Raw genomic sequence first — 15,635 nt, forward strand, 5'->3', positions numbered from 1 at the left:
AATGTAGTGAATAGAAGCATGAAGCTACATAAAATGGAAATACTAAAGTAAAGCACAAGTACTTCAAAATTCTACTTAAGTGCAGTACTTGAGTAAATGTACTTAGTTACTTTCAACCACTGCACACAAGGATTAAAAACCAAATGCGATGTGGACATATTCATATCCATATACTAAATCCTACACAACCCTCTAACACACACACACACACACACACACACACACACACCAGGTACACACACACACACACACAAATACTTTTTTGACAGAATATGCAAAAAAAACAAAAAACACAGTGGCGTGTTATTAGTGATTTTATCAAAACAGCATTTTCTCTTGCATACATAATATCAACTTCCATTCACACAACAGAAGCTTTACGCTTCAACACTGCAAAGTCATCATTTGTTGCATGCTATTGAAACCTATCCCGGTCACATACACTGTAATTACACTAATCCACGTTCAGCACCTTTTATTACTGCAACGTTTTATTATCAGAGCAGCTCCTTATAAGAGTATTAAATGATTCACTGTAGCCTACAGTAAGTGGTGGTTAGATTGTTGCAATTAGTGTTTAACCACAATTTTCTTAATCTTAAACTGTCAGGATGAGAACTGGTTAATAGAAAAGCACGTAACAAAAGTCAAACACATAAACACTTATTTTGTGTGAAATGATGCTGAGGCAAATACAACAAGTGACATTTTTTAAGAAAGTTAAGTTAATACTGTCTTTGCTTCAAGTTCATTTGTAAGTTGTCATTAAAATTAAAAAGTGCCAAGTATGTGGAGTATCAAGTAAGACAAACTGAATAAACAATTTCAACCTTCATGGACAAAAACAACTTTCGTCAAACACTGAAATATTATAACATCACAGTTAATAAAAGTCATATTTATCACTTATAGCACTTGTGAGACACCTCAGTTAAGTAAGTATTAAGTATTTCTTGTTAAACTATCCTTAAGTCAAATATTTAGGCGTAAAAATGTTAACTGAAATCTAAAATACAAAAGGATCGTACAACAGATTATGAGAAAACCTCCTACACATGAGAGCTAACATTAAAATTTATTTTGTAACAAGTCCCATATCGATGTATTTCATGAGCCGCTCTCCTCAGAGCACTCAGCACCGACGAGACCGGATACTCCCACAGTGTAACATGGACTCATTACCCAGGCTGAGGTGATTCATTTGCTAAGAGCCGGTGCATTTCTTCATCTCTGATAAACGACATCTTTTCTGTCGTGTTCTCGGTGTAAATTGGACCACTTGAGGTCTGGACTGGGAGAGCGACTGGCAGCAACCGGCAGCAGCTCTCTGCTCACATTCAGAGCTCCTTTTTTTCCAAAGCCCTTTGTTGTCAGAAAAATGCAGCTTTCCATCTAGTTCAGATGCTCGTCATGCCTTGCCTTTGGCGATGGCCATACGCTCAGACACAGTTTTGATGGGAACTCCTTTGCGGCTCACTTTGACATGGATGAAGAGTGTGCTGGGGGACAGACTGGATCCATCTGCCTTCAATAAATGAACATGTCGATAACCTGAGAGGAAAGAAGGAACACTATTAAAAAATGCCACAGTGAGGATTTTTACAACAGGCACAGGGGGGTGTTTATGAGCACCTGTTCGCAGGCTGTTGAAAGGTAGAGTGAACTGCCCCACAAAGTCGTTCTTGGCGGTGTGATCGTGGTCCTCCACTACAAACCGCACCAGGGCCAGATCAGGGACCTGCAGCTGGAAGCTCAGAGTGCAGTCCCAGCGTGGGTTAAAACCTGTAGAGGGCGCACAAGAGCCGTGAGTGAGTGCATCTTCCAATGTTGTACATTTTAGACAAACTGATTATGACGTTGGGCAGGAAAGGCTCCTACAGAAATGTCTCAAAGACCTGAGCTGCTTAATGCCGCCATCTACTTCGTCCTGATTTTACATCATTACTAAATATTATAAGATAAGATATAACTTTATTTATCCTGCAGTGGGGAAATTTAGCTGTCACAGCAGCTCAAGATACAGACACACAGATATAGAAGACAGAATAAGAATATAATAAATAAGACATATACATACATTATATACACATTATACACATACATTTCTGCTATATGACATTTATCATTAATATATATTTTTGTGTTTGTTTGTTTTCCTAAAAAGTACTTTGCATTTTACAGATATTGCACATTGGCAAAAATATATTTTAGCATGTTAAATAGGTTAAATAAATTGTTGCACATAGTAGTATGAACATCAATGAATAAATATATTTAAATACATGCAGAGATGTACACAGTATAGTATAAATGGTATATGAAAGATATAATATAGAAAAAATACAGAAAGCATAATATAGGCCTAATGTGGTCAGATATAAACAGAGATAGTGCAAATAAAGCGGTTCAGTGACCTGGTGAAAATAAGACAATAATGGAAAAACATAATTTCAGCATAACATCACTTCACAGTAATATGAAGTTTGAATAAAGATACAGAATCTACTTAAAACAGATGCCTAAATACTAAAGGGATAGTTCCCCCTGATTAAAATATACACATTAATTTCCCTCTTACCTGCAGTGCTATTTATCAATCTAGATTGTTTTGGTGTGACTTGCAGAATGCTGGAGGTATCAGTCAGACAGATGTCTGCCTTCTCTTGAATATAATGGGACTAAATGTCACACAAAAATGTCACTTTCCAGAATTGATGACCGGGTTACTGAAGATATTCTTCAGACCTTGTTGTGAGCAGTTTCATGTAGAACTTGAGTCACAATACGATATTACTGCGATTTTAAGCATTTTACGATATGGTGAGTATTGCGATATAATATATTGCAATTTAACTGTTTAACTGCATTTTGTGTCCACGAAATTAAAGTCAATCAAGAATTGTTTTGTCAAATAAGAGAAAATTCTCAGTCTATACATCTCACTTCAGTCTTTTCATTTCTCATCATCATTTCATTTCAATGAGAGTCAAACCCACAGACTGACCAACAAAGTATTTAGTCAAACTGAACTGATATCAAACATGTATGGACGACAACAACTGCAGCATTTTATCAAACTTTTCTCAACTTTAAGCTTCACTGCTCTGAATTTCTTTGAATGAAACAAAAAAAAGCCAAACTTATTTCAACAACTTCCTGAAATGACATCCTGACGCACATGGTGACAATAGATTCCCTAGATCTTCTAGTTTAGAAGAATATAAAATTTTAAAAAAAAGATAAAAATACTGATGGCCTGCCGGAACGCTAAATATCGATACTTGGCGGCCATGAATCGATATAATATTGGCACGCAAAGTATTGCGATACTATGCTGTATCGATTTTTCCCCCACCTCAAATCAAAGGCAAGCCTGCGTGGTGATACGGTTGGTGGGTGTAGTTTGACAGAAAAAAATAGTCCCTAGTATCCAGGTCATTATTTCTGTAAAGACATCTTTACGGCTGATATCTCCAACACACATCAACTCACACGAAAACAATCTAGATTGATAAAAAGCGCTACAGCTAAGAGGGGTTGATTCTGTGGTGGCTCTTTAAATGCTTTTTTACGATTCGTGACGCCTCAGACTTGCCGTTGTTGTCGATGCGGTGGGTTTTGCCTCTCGAATTATCGATCGCCACGCCGTGAATTTCCACCCACACTTGCGGGTCCACGATGGAGCTGGCCTTCTCTGTTTTGATTTTTGGCAGCTGCTGTGCAGATATGATCTGAAAAGCAAAATGTAATTAGTCCGTTGACAATTTTGACAAAAATCAACATGCTATAGTATGACTTTTTTTGAGAGGATCATTTTTTGACATCCCGTGATATGATGTTTTTTCCCCGCTATTTTTGGACAAACTATACTACATGTATCAACATAATAAAAGGAGAAAACACAAAGTGCAAATGTGTCCATTTGTCAAGAATTTAATTCACACAGGAGGAATTTCATATGGACTATTTATTCATTAAAATTGACAGAAAATGTGCTATATTGTTATATATACTGTCATTGAGATATGAAACGACCTATATCGAGATAGAATATTTTGGTCATATGTACTACTAGGCAAATAAAATGCAAATACATACAGTCATGGAAAAATTATCATGATTTTGGTTATTATCAAGAAAACCATGGAAAATGGCTAGATATCAGCTCCTAAATTAAACTCTTATGAGCTATTTTTGTTGTTATCATTATATTTGTCCAAACAAATGCACCTTTAGTTGGACCAGGTATTAAAATCAACAAGAAATTGAAGAAAAGAAGGGCAGTCTAATATGTTTTTCCATGACTGTATATTGTTATTGAGATATTAATTGACTTATATCGGGATAGAATATGTTGATCATATGTACTACTGGGTAAATAAAATCCAAACACATATAAAAATTACTGTCCTGAATAAACAAAGTACATGAAAGATGGATTTAAATCTTGTTAGCACTCACTCGTATGGTCAGCTGGGTGGGGATGTGACCGGGGCCTCCTCCTGTGTTCTCAGGGTTAAATTCGGAGGCAGAGCTGCACAGGAAGCTTGGTTTGAGAATGTATCCACAGCGCCCATTGGGGAGGAAGCGACCTTGGTTCAGGTCCATCTGCTCCCCGGGGGTCTGAAAGTTCAGAGCCACTGCAGAGCACGGAGAGAGGAGTGAGCAACATGTCACACAAGTGCGGTAAAAATTTCAGCATCAGTGAATTCTGTCAGTCAGTAAAAAGCTGCTCACATCAATGTGTTGTGTTGTCGCAGCAATTTGCAGAAATGAGAGTCGGTACAACATTTCTTTGGCACTAACTGACCACATAATGTTTTCCAAATGAATTGCCTTAATTTGCTGCCATCAGAACTGAACAGCATCCAAGCTTCAAGACTGGAGTACTAACCCATCTGGCAGCCACCGTTCCACATTTCCTGAGGATCATAGTTGGATGATTGCAGGCGCTGGCCGGAGGGGTAGATCCGGCTCAGCTGCCTGCTGTTGTGTCTCACAAAAAGCTTTCCTGCAAATGAAAAGAAGAGAACCACATGCCATGATACACTGGAGGCTGATTATATTTTGCGTAGAATCAGCTGCAATAAAGCGACATCAGAAAATCCTTTTGACTTTCTCTCTGTAATGTCAAGACGCAATTATTTCCACTGTTGTACCCGAGTCTTTGATGAGCCTGAGGGCGTCACTTTCGGAGAAGGAGGACAGTTCATTTGGAAGTTTTTTAGATGGATGTTCAAACCCTCGGAAGGGGACGCTCCTGCAGTACACCACCAGCTCTGATAGCTCTGGGCTCAGTTTAGAACAGACCTGGGAAGGGCAAATGCAAACATAAAAGAAAATTGGGGCCATCATCGAAAAAGTTCACTTTAACAGCATCTCGGGATTAATGACAAGTCCTCCTGAACTGACCTTTGCGGGATCCTTCTTTGGCGTGTTTTTATTGGTGCTCCCTTGTTCATCTTCAGAGCTGGAGGAGAAGCTGGCACAGCTGCCATTCTTTCCCAGCTGGCTCAAGTGAGGAATCTGCTTCTTCCCTTTCACCAGAATACGGCCTTTTAGCTCCTGCAGCGAAGGTCGTTGGAACAAATTACTTCATTAGGGAAACCAGACAGCCAGAGGTCTTTAAAAAATCCAGCTGTTTGTGTATGTGTGTGTGTGTGTGGTACCTCAGGAGAAGGAAGATCCTTCAGCGGCTGGGCACTGAGGGGCTTGGTGAGCAGTTTGCTGCCCAGGATGGTGCGGAGGTGTTTGGCCATGACAGCCTGCTGCTCCACAGAACAGTGGTTCTCCAAGGAGAGGATCAGAGGATATGGGGAGGCCTGCAGGAAGAAACACGATGATCAATTAATGGTTGTTAAGAATTTTAATCGATCTGTGTAATTTTTAATTTTAATTTTATCTCTGACTGTGGATCAGAACTCACTGAACTGAAACACGGCCGAGCACTCAGTGCAGACGTACGTCAATAAGCGAATGAGCTGAGAATTAAGTTGGATAAAGCTACAGTTGGCAGTTTGAGTATTCATTTGAGAAAAACTAGCTTACTGTATCAAACCTTGCTAGCATGAATTACTAAGTTACTTATTATTATACAGCGTTGATAATGTTGATAATGTTGATAAAGTTGTGTCTTGTTGTGTTTTGTGTTTTGTTTTATGTATTCTCCATATTGATATAAATATCAATATTTTGTACTGTGCAACTGGTGGAGGACTGCTCCAAACAAAATTTCGTTGTCTTGTACAATGACAATAAAGTTCTATTCTATTAAACACAAAACACACTTAAATATGAAAGATTTACTTTCTTACTTAATTTACTGTGAAAACGAACCTGCCTCTTTGGGGGCTAAAACAGATAACACTGAACCCCTTGACGTTTACATTTGACAGGAAGACTCTTTTCCTCCTTTCAAAATAAAAGCTTCCATGATCAAAACAGGCTTTTGCATAGTACTGTATATATCTTTTATTTTGCCCATGTATGCATGTTATTATATATATATTAATGTTATAGATGCACGAGTTGGCAGGTTTCTTCCAAGCGCCCATCCCTAGTCATCCCCTATTATAATGCAATAAGTGCCAAAGCAGGGTCTGTAATAAACACTGTAATACTATAGTATGTCCAAACCAGAATACCGCAGGGTTGCCTCAGAGCCAAGCATGCAACCACAAGAAGTGCAGCAGGCTGTGAAAGTCTGACTGACTGCTCACTTATTCCATCAGGAGTGACGAGGAGCAGCGAGCGTACTGTCATAGCTGAGGATTTACACCAGCAAATCAAGTTCCTCTTACCTTGAAGCCGTACTGGGCGATGGTTTCGATGACCTCCTTGAAAGGCACTTTGGAGGTGAGAGTGTGGCCGTGGTAGATGACAGGTTCGCCTTTATCTCCGTCCCAGCAGTCCAACTCCACACAGCGGCAGCCCTGATTCAGAGCCCTGTCAGCGAAAGACACGCTTCATCTCACACCAACAACATCAACATCTCCTGTAAATAGGTTTTGATCATAAACTGAATAAAAGATCTGGACGTAGCCACTGTGACGTCACCCATTTGTTTGAACACTATCGTTTTGAAGCCTTGAGTTTAAATCCACATCTGAACAAGAGGATGGATCTGACTGAGAAGAACCAGAGGACACTTTGCAATTCACATGTATTTAAATGTCCACACTGTAGACTAATTTATCTACTTTATCATCCTCTTTTACTCTAAATGGGAAGTAAAAGTAAATTATTTATATATAGTCCAAAATCACTAATTTGCCTCAGAGGGCTTTAAAATCTGTACAGCATACGACTCCTCTGCCCTTTGACCTTTGCACTGGATAAGAAAATAGTCCAAAACAAATCTTTTAAAAGGGGAAAAATGGAAGAAACCTCAAGGAGAACAACAGAGAACAGACATGGAATAGATTCTGTTTGTACAGAACAGATAAATATAATAAAATGACAATATATTGAATGTGAGAGGGGAGAGATAGTGAGACAGAGATGCAACAACAATAATAGCACTAAAACATAATAATAATAATAATAAAAATAAATTGTATTTATTAAATATAATAATATCTGATAACTAATACTAGAAGCAATTAATATAATATAATTAAAATAACAGCAGTAATATCGGTAATAGTATCAGTAATAATAATAATAGAAATATGAGGAAAAAATTGTAATATTACCAGTGAAGACAATGGAATTATAATGATAGCAGTAGTATTGGTAAAAATGGCGGTAATAATAATAGAAATATGACCAGTAATGCTCATAGTAGCAGCTAATTATTATTTCACTGCTATCAATAAACTATACAATGAAAGAATACAGATTTGAAACCAGTGATTGGGACAATAAACTTATTGATCCATGCACTTTATGTTAGGATGTATTTATTCTGTTATTCTGTTTATTCTGTTCTATGTTTTATGTTCTTATTCAATGTCCTGTTTTTTATGTTGTACCATAGATAGAGAAGGGAGAATCTATTGGGAAAATGTTCACTGAGATAATAAATCAAGTGAGAAGTAGGGTTGTTTTCTCATAGACTTCTATACAATCTGACTACTTTTGCAACCAGTGGAGACGTGATGAGATGAGAAAAAAAATCTCAGTATTCTGACACCTTTTTCTTGTATATTCTTTTAAAAAAGTTGTAGTTTGTAGCTGACATTTTGCTTCTTTTTTTTTTTACAACCATGGCGGCTAATTTTTTGTGCTCACTGCTGTTTATCCTTAAAACAAACCATAGAAAAGCAATTTTAATCTATCTATTAGAAAAATGTTCACTGAGGTAATAAATCATGTGAGAAGTAGGGTTGTTTTCTCATAGACTTCTTTACAATCTAAATTGTTTTTTTTCAAACCAGCGGAGTCGCCTCCTGCTGGCCATTAGAAAGAATGCAGGTTTCAGGCACTTTCCACATTGGCTTTACTTCTCAGACCCTGTATGGTCTGTGGTTCTGATGTTTCACTCGTCTCTGTCTGCATACTTGATGTACGGCTCGGTGCTGCTGGCGCTGGTGACCTGGTCCTTGGTAAGGTAAGTGTTGTGCGATGAGGAGATGAAGTAGTGGGCCAAAGGGCGGCTCATGTCCTGGCAGACTCTGCCATGGTCAGGGTTGAACACATCGTTCTCCAGAGACAGCATGTACATGGTGAAACCATTCTGGGTCATGAACTGATTCTTCTGAGCTGCAATAAATGACAAAATATTCAAAGTATCTTTTAGCAAATTTATCACAAAACTGTTGAGAGTTTAACTTAATTGTGCATGCACACTAAATCTCATTGTCTGTTTCTTACAGTTAAAAATCTTGACTTCTTTTTTTAATTTTATGACATATAATTCATATTAAGCTGTCCTCTGCCCTGCACGCCTCTCAGCAGCCAAACAATGTTGAAATCATTGCACCCCATCGACAACCTGATTCCCAAATGCTGTAAAATATGTATTGAAAACACAATGCAATGATATACAAATCTTTTGCGACCTACATACCATTGAATACAGTACAAAGACAAGGTATTTAATGCTCAAACTGGGAAACTTTTGCTTTTTTTTGGTAAATATATACACACATTTGTATATATATATATATATATATATATATATATATATATATGTGTGTGTATGTGTGTATGTATGTGTATATATATCTATGTATATGTGTATATGTCTGTATGTGTACATGTACATATATATATATATATATATATATATATATATATATATATATATATATATATATATATTAATTCTTATTTCTTATTTCATGGAGTTTTATCCATGCTTTTTCTGTAAAAGCACTTGTGAACGCTGTTTTTAAAGGTGCTATATAAATAAAGGTATTTTTATTTTTTTTATTGTTGTCCCAACTTTTTTGCAACAACACGTTTTTTGCACGTTACGACTTAAAGCTTATGATCACAATCACATTCATTCATTCATGCACATACATGCACCGGTTGCCTTCGTAGAGCACTCATTCTATTAACTTGGTTTATTTATTTATAAATATGCTCTTATTGGCCTTTTTTCTATCTCAATGAACATGTGATAAGATGAGAAAAATAAAAGTATTCTGACACCTTTTTTCTTGTATATTCTGTTAAAAAAGTTGTAGTTTGTAGTTGAAATTTTGCTTTTTTTTATTCCAACCATTGCTTGTGCTCACTGCTTTGTTTATCTTTAAAACAAACTTCTCTCACTGCTGGAAACGTAAAGTACAGCCCATTATTGTGAAGCAGATAGTTTTGCGCCAGTAAATAACAATTTTCTCCTTGTATCAAACAGGACATTTATTATTTATATGAAAATGAAAAAGTGTTCTTACTTTAAAGCCTTTAATGACTGCTTTCAGGACCTACCCCACTCATTGAGCTCATAGGTAAGTATCAGGCTCTGAGCATGATTCAGCGATGCGTCCTCTCCTTGGTCTCCCAGGAAGTCTCGCAGCTCAGCAGTGGCGAGCACACAACCATTACTGGAATAGTGTCTGAACACGGCGTCCAGCTCGGGCCGCCGCAGCAGCTCCCTGCAGAACTCCTCGATCTCTATATGATCTAAACGATCATCACCGGACCGGTCACACCTCTGGGATACAGGGGACAGAGCAGAGTTAAAAAAAGACATCCGAACACACGCAGAGACACATATCAAACACAGTGTGATTTTATTTTGGGAGTGTTGCAAATACCCTGAGGGGGAAAGCATGTCTGCAATAATCCAGCCCAGCTGTGTACACTTACATTAAAAATATGATTCTCAGAGGAGGGTCAGGATTGGACATTGCATCGGGAAGGAGAATAACAACCAACAATTCAGCTATAATAGAGAGCTGAGGGACATAGCAGGCAGTAATGCCCCACAATAAAGAAATAACTGGCTCTTGATTTGTTATGGTGAAGAAAAGAAGGAGCGGATAAAGATGTGGGGGGGGGGTTAGCGGTTGGCTTGCCGCTGGCTTGGTAATTGAACACAGACCTGAAACTCCAGGGTGTCACAGTAAACACACACCAGCAAAAATATCACCAACGCTACATTTTTATGCCCCTCTCTGCTTAGATATTCTTACCGAGGATATCTTCATCATCATCATCATCATCATAATCCCTAGCCAAGTGGCCATAGGTGCACTATGGTGTTTTTCATCAGTTCTTTCCATTTTGGTCGATCTTCTGCAGTTCTTGTTGCATTATGGTAAATGGTAAATGGACTGCACTGATATAGCGATTTTATCCAAAGCGCTTTACACTACAGACTGCACTCATTCACCCGTTCACACACACATTCATACTGGTGGCTGAGGCTATCCTGAATGGTGCCACCTGCCACCATTGGGAATTAATTCATACACCAATGAACGCAGCATTGGTGGGCCATTGCCCGAAGATTACTTTGACATGTAGGCTGCCATGGTCAGGGATACAACCGCATTATACAGTGTTAGATTCGTCCAACTTGCAATATATGAGAGTATTAGTAAGATCTTTTTAAAGCCCATTTCTAATGCATTCACTCGTCTTTCATTATCTCGTCCAATGTCCATGATTCACAACCATATGTCATAGTTGATATCACAATGGCCTCCATGAACGCGTTTCCACTATAGTCGAATACCCGGAATGAGGCGGGTCTCCCTTGCCGAAATGCCCTTAATTTGAATGTGAGCTGCCTCTAGCGGCCGTTTGACTGGGCCGTTTTTTCCCCCTGAAAAAAGCCTGGTTGCTGATGTACTTGACGCCACAACAACACGCACCATTTTTAAAAGCTGGCGAAGTAGTGAGTAGTCAGAACAATCATTTTATCATTTGTTTCCTCTCGTCCATAATCATCGTCGCCATGTGCATGAAAACAGCGACAAGAAACACAGCAAGCTCTGCTCCTTCCATCTCTGCGTCTCCTTCCTTATTGTTTACTTTTGGCGCGTCTCTCGTGTTAAATCTGTCGCGTATGTGACGTCATGGTCAAAACTGTCGCTAAGTGATTACATGACAATCGAAAACCATATGTCACCTGCAGTCTCATAAATCCCTCTGGGAGATTTACGAGTGAGCGGTCATTTGACCTTTCCCAGCAGCCACTTTTTACCCTAATGGAAACGCGACTTTGGTTGTGATGGCTTGACTTTTTCAAATGGGATTCAGCTTGGTAAATGCCGCTGTAGCTATCGTAATATGACATTTCACTGCTGATTTGACTTCCTAGATATTTGAAGGTGTCTACTTGTTCAAGAGCTTGGTTTGAAACACCTACTGGTTGTTGGATATATTACAGGTGCTAAAAACTCACACAGTGTACACATGATGACCCTGACCTTGAATAAACAGCGGGCATACTGCTCACTCAGGTCAATGTTGATCATCTGGAGCAGCCGCTTGACCTCGTCGTAGCTCATCTTGCCATCCTGGTTCTGATCCGCTCGCTTCAGGTAGCCTCGGATCCAAGTGCACAGGGTTAAGGAATAAAACCAGACAGAAACCTAAACACTCATGTTAAACGCATTATATTGTTTATGTAATTTAGCCTACCCGCTTCGATATAAAAGGGGTAGACAAAATAATAGAAACAATCTAATACTATAAAATGCATTAGGTGGGAGAAAGTCTTTTCTCTCAAGCCTGAAGTTTGAGCCCTAAACTACAACCTGAAATCATTTTGGGATCCCCGAAAAATGTGATTGGGACTGGACACATAATAACAATAGGTCTGTTTTTATATACACGGTTGCTCATATAGTTGGAATAAAATATATATTTTTTCCTCTTTCCATTAAATGATTGTGACAATGTGATTTATTCTTGACAGATAAAGTGTATATCTACTCAAAATGTAATTAGTAAATTAAACCATAATTAACAAAGGATTGTGTGAAAACTAAATTATTTCAACTTTATGGGCAGCCATGTATATACATACACTGTGTTCCAAATTATTATGCAACTGAGTTTTTTCTCCGATTTTCCTAAATAGTCGATGCAAATGACAGTCAGCATAATTTAAGTCATCAACCATTAGTTTAATGTATTGTAATGTGATTGGACAAAGCTCTCAATTATAGGTTTTTAAGAACTGAAAATGCTCATTTTTGGATTTTCCAGCATTCGGAGGTCATATTTACTGAAATCAAAAGCTATTTCAATCAAAATCATCTTAACAAGTCAAGTTACATTTTAACATAGGACCCCTTATTTGATAGCAGCTTCACAATTCTTGCATCCATTGACCTTGTGAGTGTTTGGAGAGTTTGTGCTTGAATTTCTTTGCAGGATGTCAGAATAGCCTCCCAGAGCTGCTGTTTGAATGTGAACTGCCTCCCACCCTCATAGATCTTTTGCTTGAGGATGCTCCAAAGGTTCTCAATAGGGTTGAGATCAGGGAAGGATGGGGGCCACACCATGAGTTTCTCTCCTTTTATGCCCATAGCAGCCAATGATGCAGAGGTATTCCTTGCAGCATGAGATGGTGCATTGTCATGCAGGAAGATGATTTTGTTACGGAAAGCACGGTTCTTCTTTTTGTACCATGGGAGAAAGTGGTCAGTCAGAAACTCCAAATACTTTTCAGAGGTCATTTTCACACCTTCAGGGACCCTAAAGGGGCCGACCAGCTCTCTCCCCATGATTCGGCCCAAAACATGCCTCGCCACCTCCTTGCTGACGTCGTAGCCTTGTTGGGACATGGTGGCCGCCCACCAACCATCCACCACTCCATCCATCTGGACTATCCAGGGTTGCACGGCACTCATCAGTGAACAAGACTGTTTGACAATTAGTCTTCATATATTTCTGGGCCCACTGCAGCCGTTTCTGCTTGTGAGCATTGGTTAGGGGTGGCCGAATAGAATAACTGATAGAATAACGCATAACTGCAAGCCTCTGGAGGATGCTACACCTTGATGTTCGTGGGACTCCAGAGGCACCAGCAGCTTCAAATATCTGTTTGCTACTCTGTAATGGCATTTTAGCAGCTGTTCTCTTAATCCGATGTTTTTGTCTGGCAGAAACCTTCCTCATTGTGCCTTTATCTGCACAAACCCGTGTGTGCTCTGAATTAGCCACAAATCTCTTAACAGTACGATGATCACGATTAAGTTTTCGCGAAATATCTAAAGTTTTCATACCTTGTCCAAGGCATTGAACTATTTCACGCTTTTCGGCAGCAGAGAGATCCTTATTCTTTCTCATATTGCTTGGAAATGGTCATCTGCTTATTAATGTGGAACGCCCTTCTTAAGTAGTTTTTCCTTAATTGGGCTCACCTCGCAAACTAACTATCACAGGTGTCTGAAATTGATTTCAGTGATCCAAAGAGCCCTGAGACACAATACCATCCATGAGTTTAATTGAAAAACAAAAAATGTAATCTTTATGACACTTAAATGCAATTTGCATAATAATTTGGAACACAGTGTAAGTACCATCACTGACAGTGTTAGAAACAGGGATCTATCCCTGGCCAATGAGTTTCTTTACGTTTGTGGGTTCTTTAGTAAAGGCATTTTGTGTCTTAACACAGGAACGGGTTGGGACCGAAGTTATTGTTCGGGAATTGGCACAGAAGAAGTTTTTTGTCGGAGTGGGACGGGACATCCTCCTGTGTCACACTCCACCCTAGTCATAATGCGACAAAAATAATGTGGTTTTTTTTTTTACAATTAAAGCATCTAAACAAACCAAAAATGCATATATCAATGAGATAATTAGCATAAAATGTTCTTTTAAGTTTAATTTAACTGTAATAAGATTATAGACACCAGTGAACAGGCTCTTAGTTGTTATTTTTCAATTTATTTTTGGCTTCCACTTGGAAATAAATTACTTTTTGTTATATTCATGAACAATTTTTGTAAATCCCCTTGGACAGAAGTATCTGCCAAATTATAAGAATTTAATGTAAGTGCACAAAAGAGTTGATAGCAGCAAGAGAGTAATTATAGTTTGTTGTCACCTGCATGTGCAAACTGGAGCACGCACATACACACACACACACACACACACACACACTTCACTGTTTAAGATAAACATCTCCGATATGAAACATAATAAACAAGATAATTAGATAGCATAAACAAGATAATTGCCCTGATGATTTACACAAAACTAAAAATATATATGAAGAGAAGCAGAGATGATTTAAATGTTGTACATGGTGTGACACCTAAAGTCATTTTATCCTCTGCTATGCGGGATTGTAACTAACAGTGATAGACTATATTTAGACAAGTCTTCTTTATCTAGTCATTACTGCTCACCTTAGCTATGCTGTGGACGTGGGATGGCACATGTGACAGCAGAATCAGTCGCCATAGCAATGCTGCCTCAGCTACACTATATTTATTCGAGCAAATTAGAAATTTGGGCAGGATATTGGTCCAGTTTCTGCTTCTGAGTCATGTTGCCCACGTGCTCCTTAAGAGTGCGGAGCCCTCGCACCCAGCGCCGGGCTTCGTCCTCGCAGGGGCACAGCAGGTCCAGGCTCTTCCTGGCCCCCCTGAAGACCACTGTGAAGCACTGGTTCTCCGGCACCGACCCGATCAGCCGTCTCAGCGCCTCCGACTGGCAGCCCTCACGCACACACTCCACTTCTGTCACTGCGACTGGTGGAGGAGAAGCAGAGAGAAGTTATTGTGTTGCTGAGTAAACACGGCTCTGCCAGAAGATCACAACGACACAAGGAGGGAGTTGAAGGTCAAACGTCTTGTGCTTTTAGGCGCTCATAAATCCCTCCGAGGAGAGTGTCATAGCAACAGGATTGTAAAATATAATATGCACTTTACAGACTTCTCAACAGGATAATTTTAACCTGCAGCTTTATGACTCTTACTGCACACAAACTGACACACAAGTGAAAGCTGCATCTTCAGCAAGTGCTCAGAGAGCAGGCCCTTCTAACTAGTTATTATCTCTGCATGGTGACTGTATGGGATGATTTGGAGGGCTTCATTCAGAGGATATATATCAAAAGCAAGGCTAAAGACAGGTAGATCTATCTCCTGGTGCACAAGACTAAAGGGCACACCTACCATACACCCTTAAAAAGGTCGCACTTTGGTTTTGTTCAGGCTCTGCTAGGTTTAGCAAAAGAGCACGGCTTGGGTTAAAATATATTAATGACTTCAGGG

General features: G+C 39.0%; 1 protein-coding gene across 2 annotated transcripts in view; it reads right to left on the reverse strand.

Annotated features, from left to right (window-relative positions):
• Window positions 1–296: 296 nt before the first annotated feature.
• Window positions 297–15,635, reverse strand: part of plcd3a (phospholipase C, delta 3a) — a 33,976-nt gene continuing 18,637 nt past the window's right edge. For both annotated transcript variants that reach the window (XM_059347909.1, XM_059347908.1), the window contains exons 3-15: window positions 14,882–15,110; window positions 11,829–11,958; window positions 9,880–10,105; window positions 8,502–8,703; window positions 6,801–6,945; window positions 5,670–5,822; window positions 5,413–5,565; window positions 5,160–5,310; window positions 4,895–5,011; window positions 4,462–4,640; window positions 3,596–3,731; window positions 1,633–1,782; window positions 297–1,551 (exon numbers count right to left, since the gene is read on the reverse strand). In XM_059347909.1, the coding sequence (XP_059203892.1) occupies window positions 1,409–1,551; window positions 1,633–1,782; window positions 3,596–3,731; window positions 4,462–4,640; window positions 4,895–5,011; window positions 5,160–5,310; window positions 5,413–5,565; window positions 5,670–5,822; window positions 6,801–6,945; window positions 8,502–8,703; window positions 9,880–10,105; window positions 11,829–11,958; window positions 14,882–15,110 (2,114 nt within the window). In that variant the 3' untranslated portion in view covers window positions 297–1,408. The remainder of the gene's footprint in view (window positions 1,552–1,632; window positions 1,783–3,595; window positions 3,732–4,461; window positions 4,641–4,894; window positions 5,012–5,159; window positions 5,311–5,412; window positions 5,566–5,669; window positions 5,823–6,800; window positions 6,946–8,501; window positions 8,704–9,879; window positions 10,106–11,828; window positions 11,959–14,881; window positions 15,111–15,635) is intronic.

This window comes from Centropristis striata, chromosome 13, assembly GCF_030273125.1.
Source record: "Centropristis striata isolate RG_2023a ecotype Rhode Island chromosome 13, C.striata_1.0, whole genome shotgun sequence".
Taxonomy (NCBI): Eukaryota; Metazoa; Chordata; class Actinopteri; order Perciformes; family Serranidae; genus Centropristis; species Centropristis striata.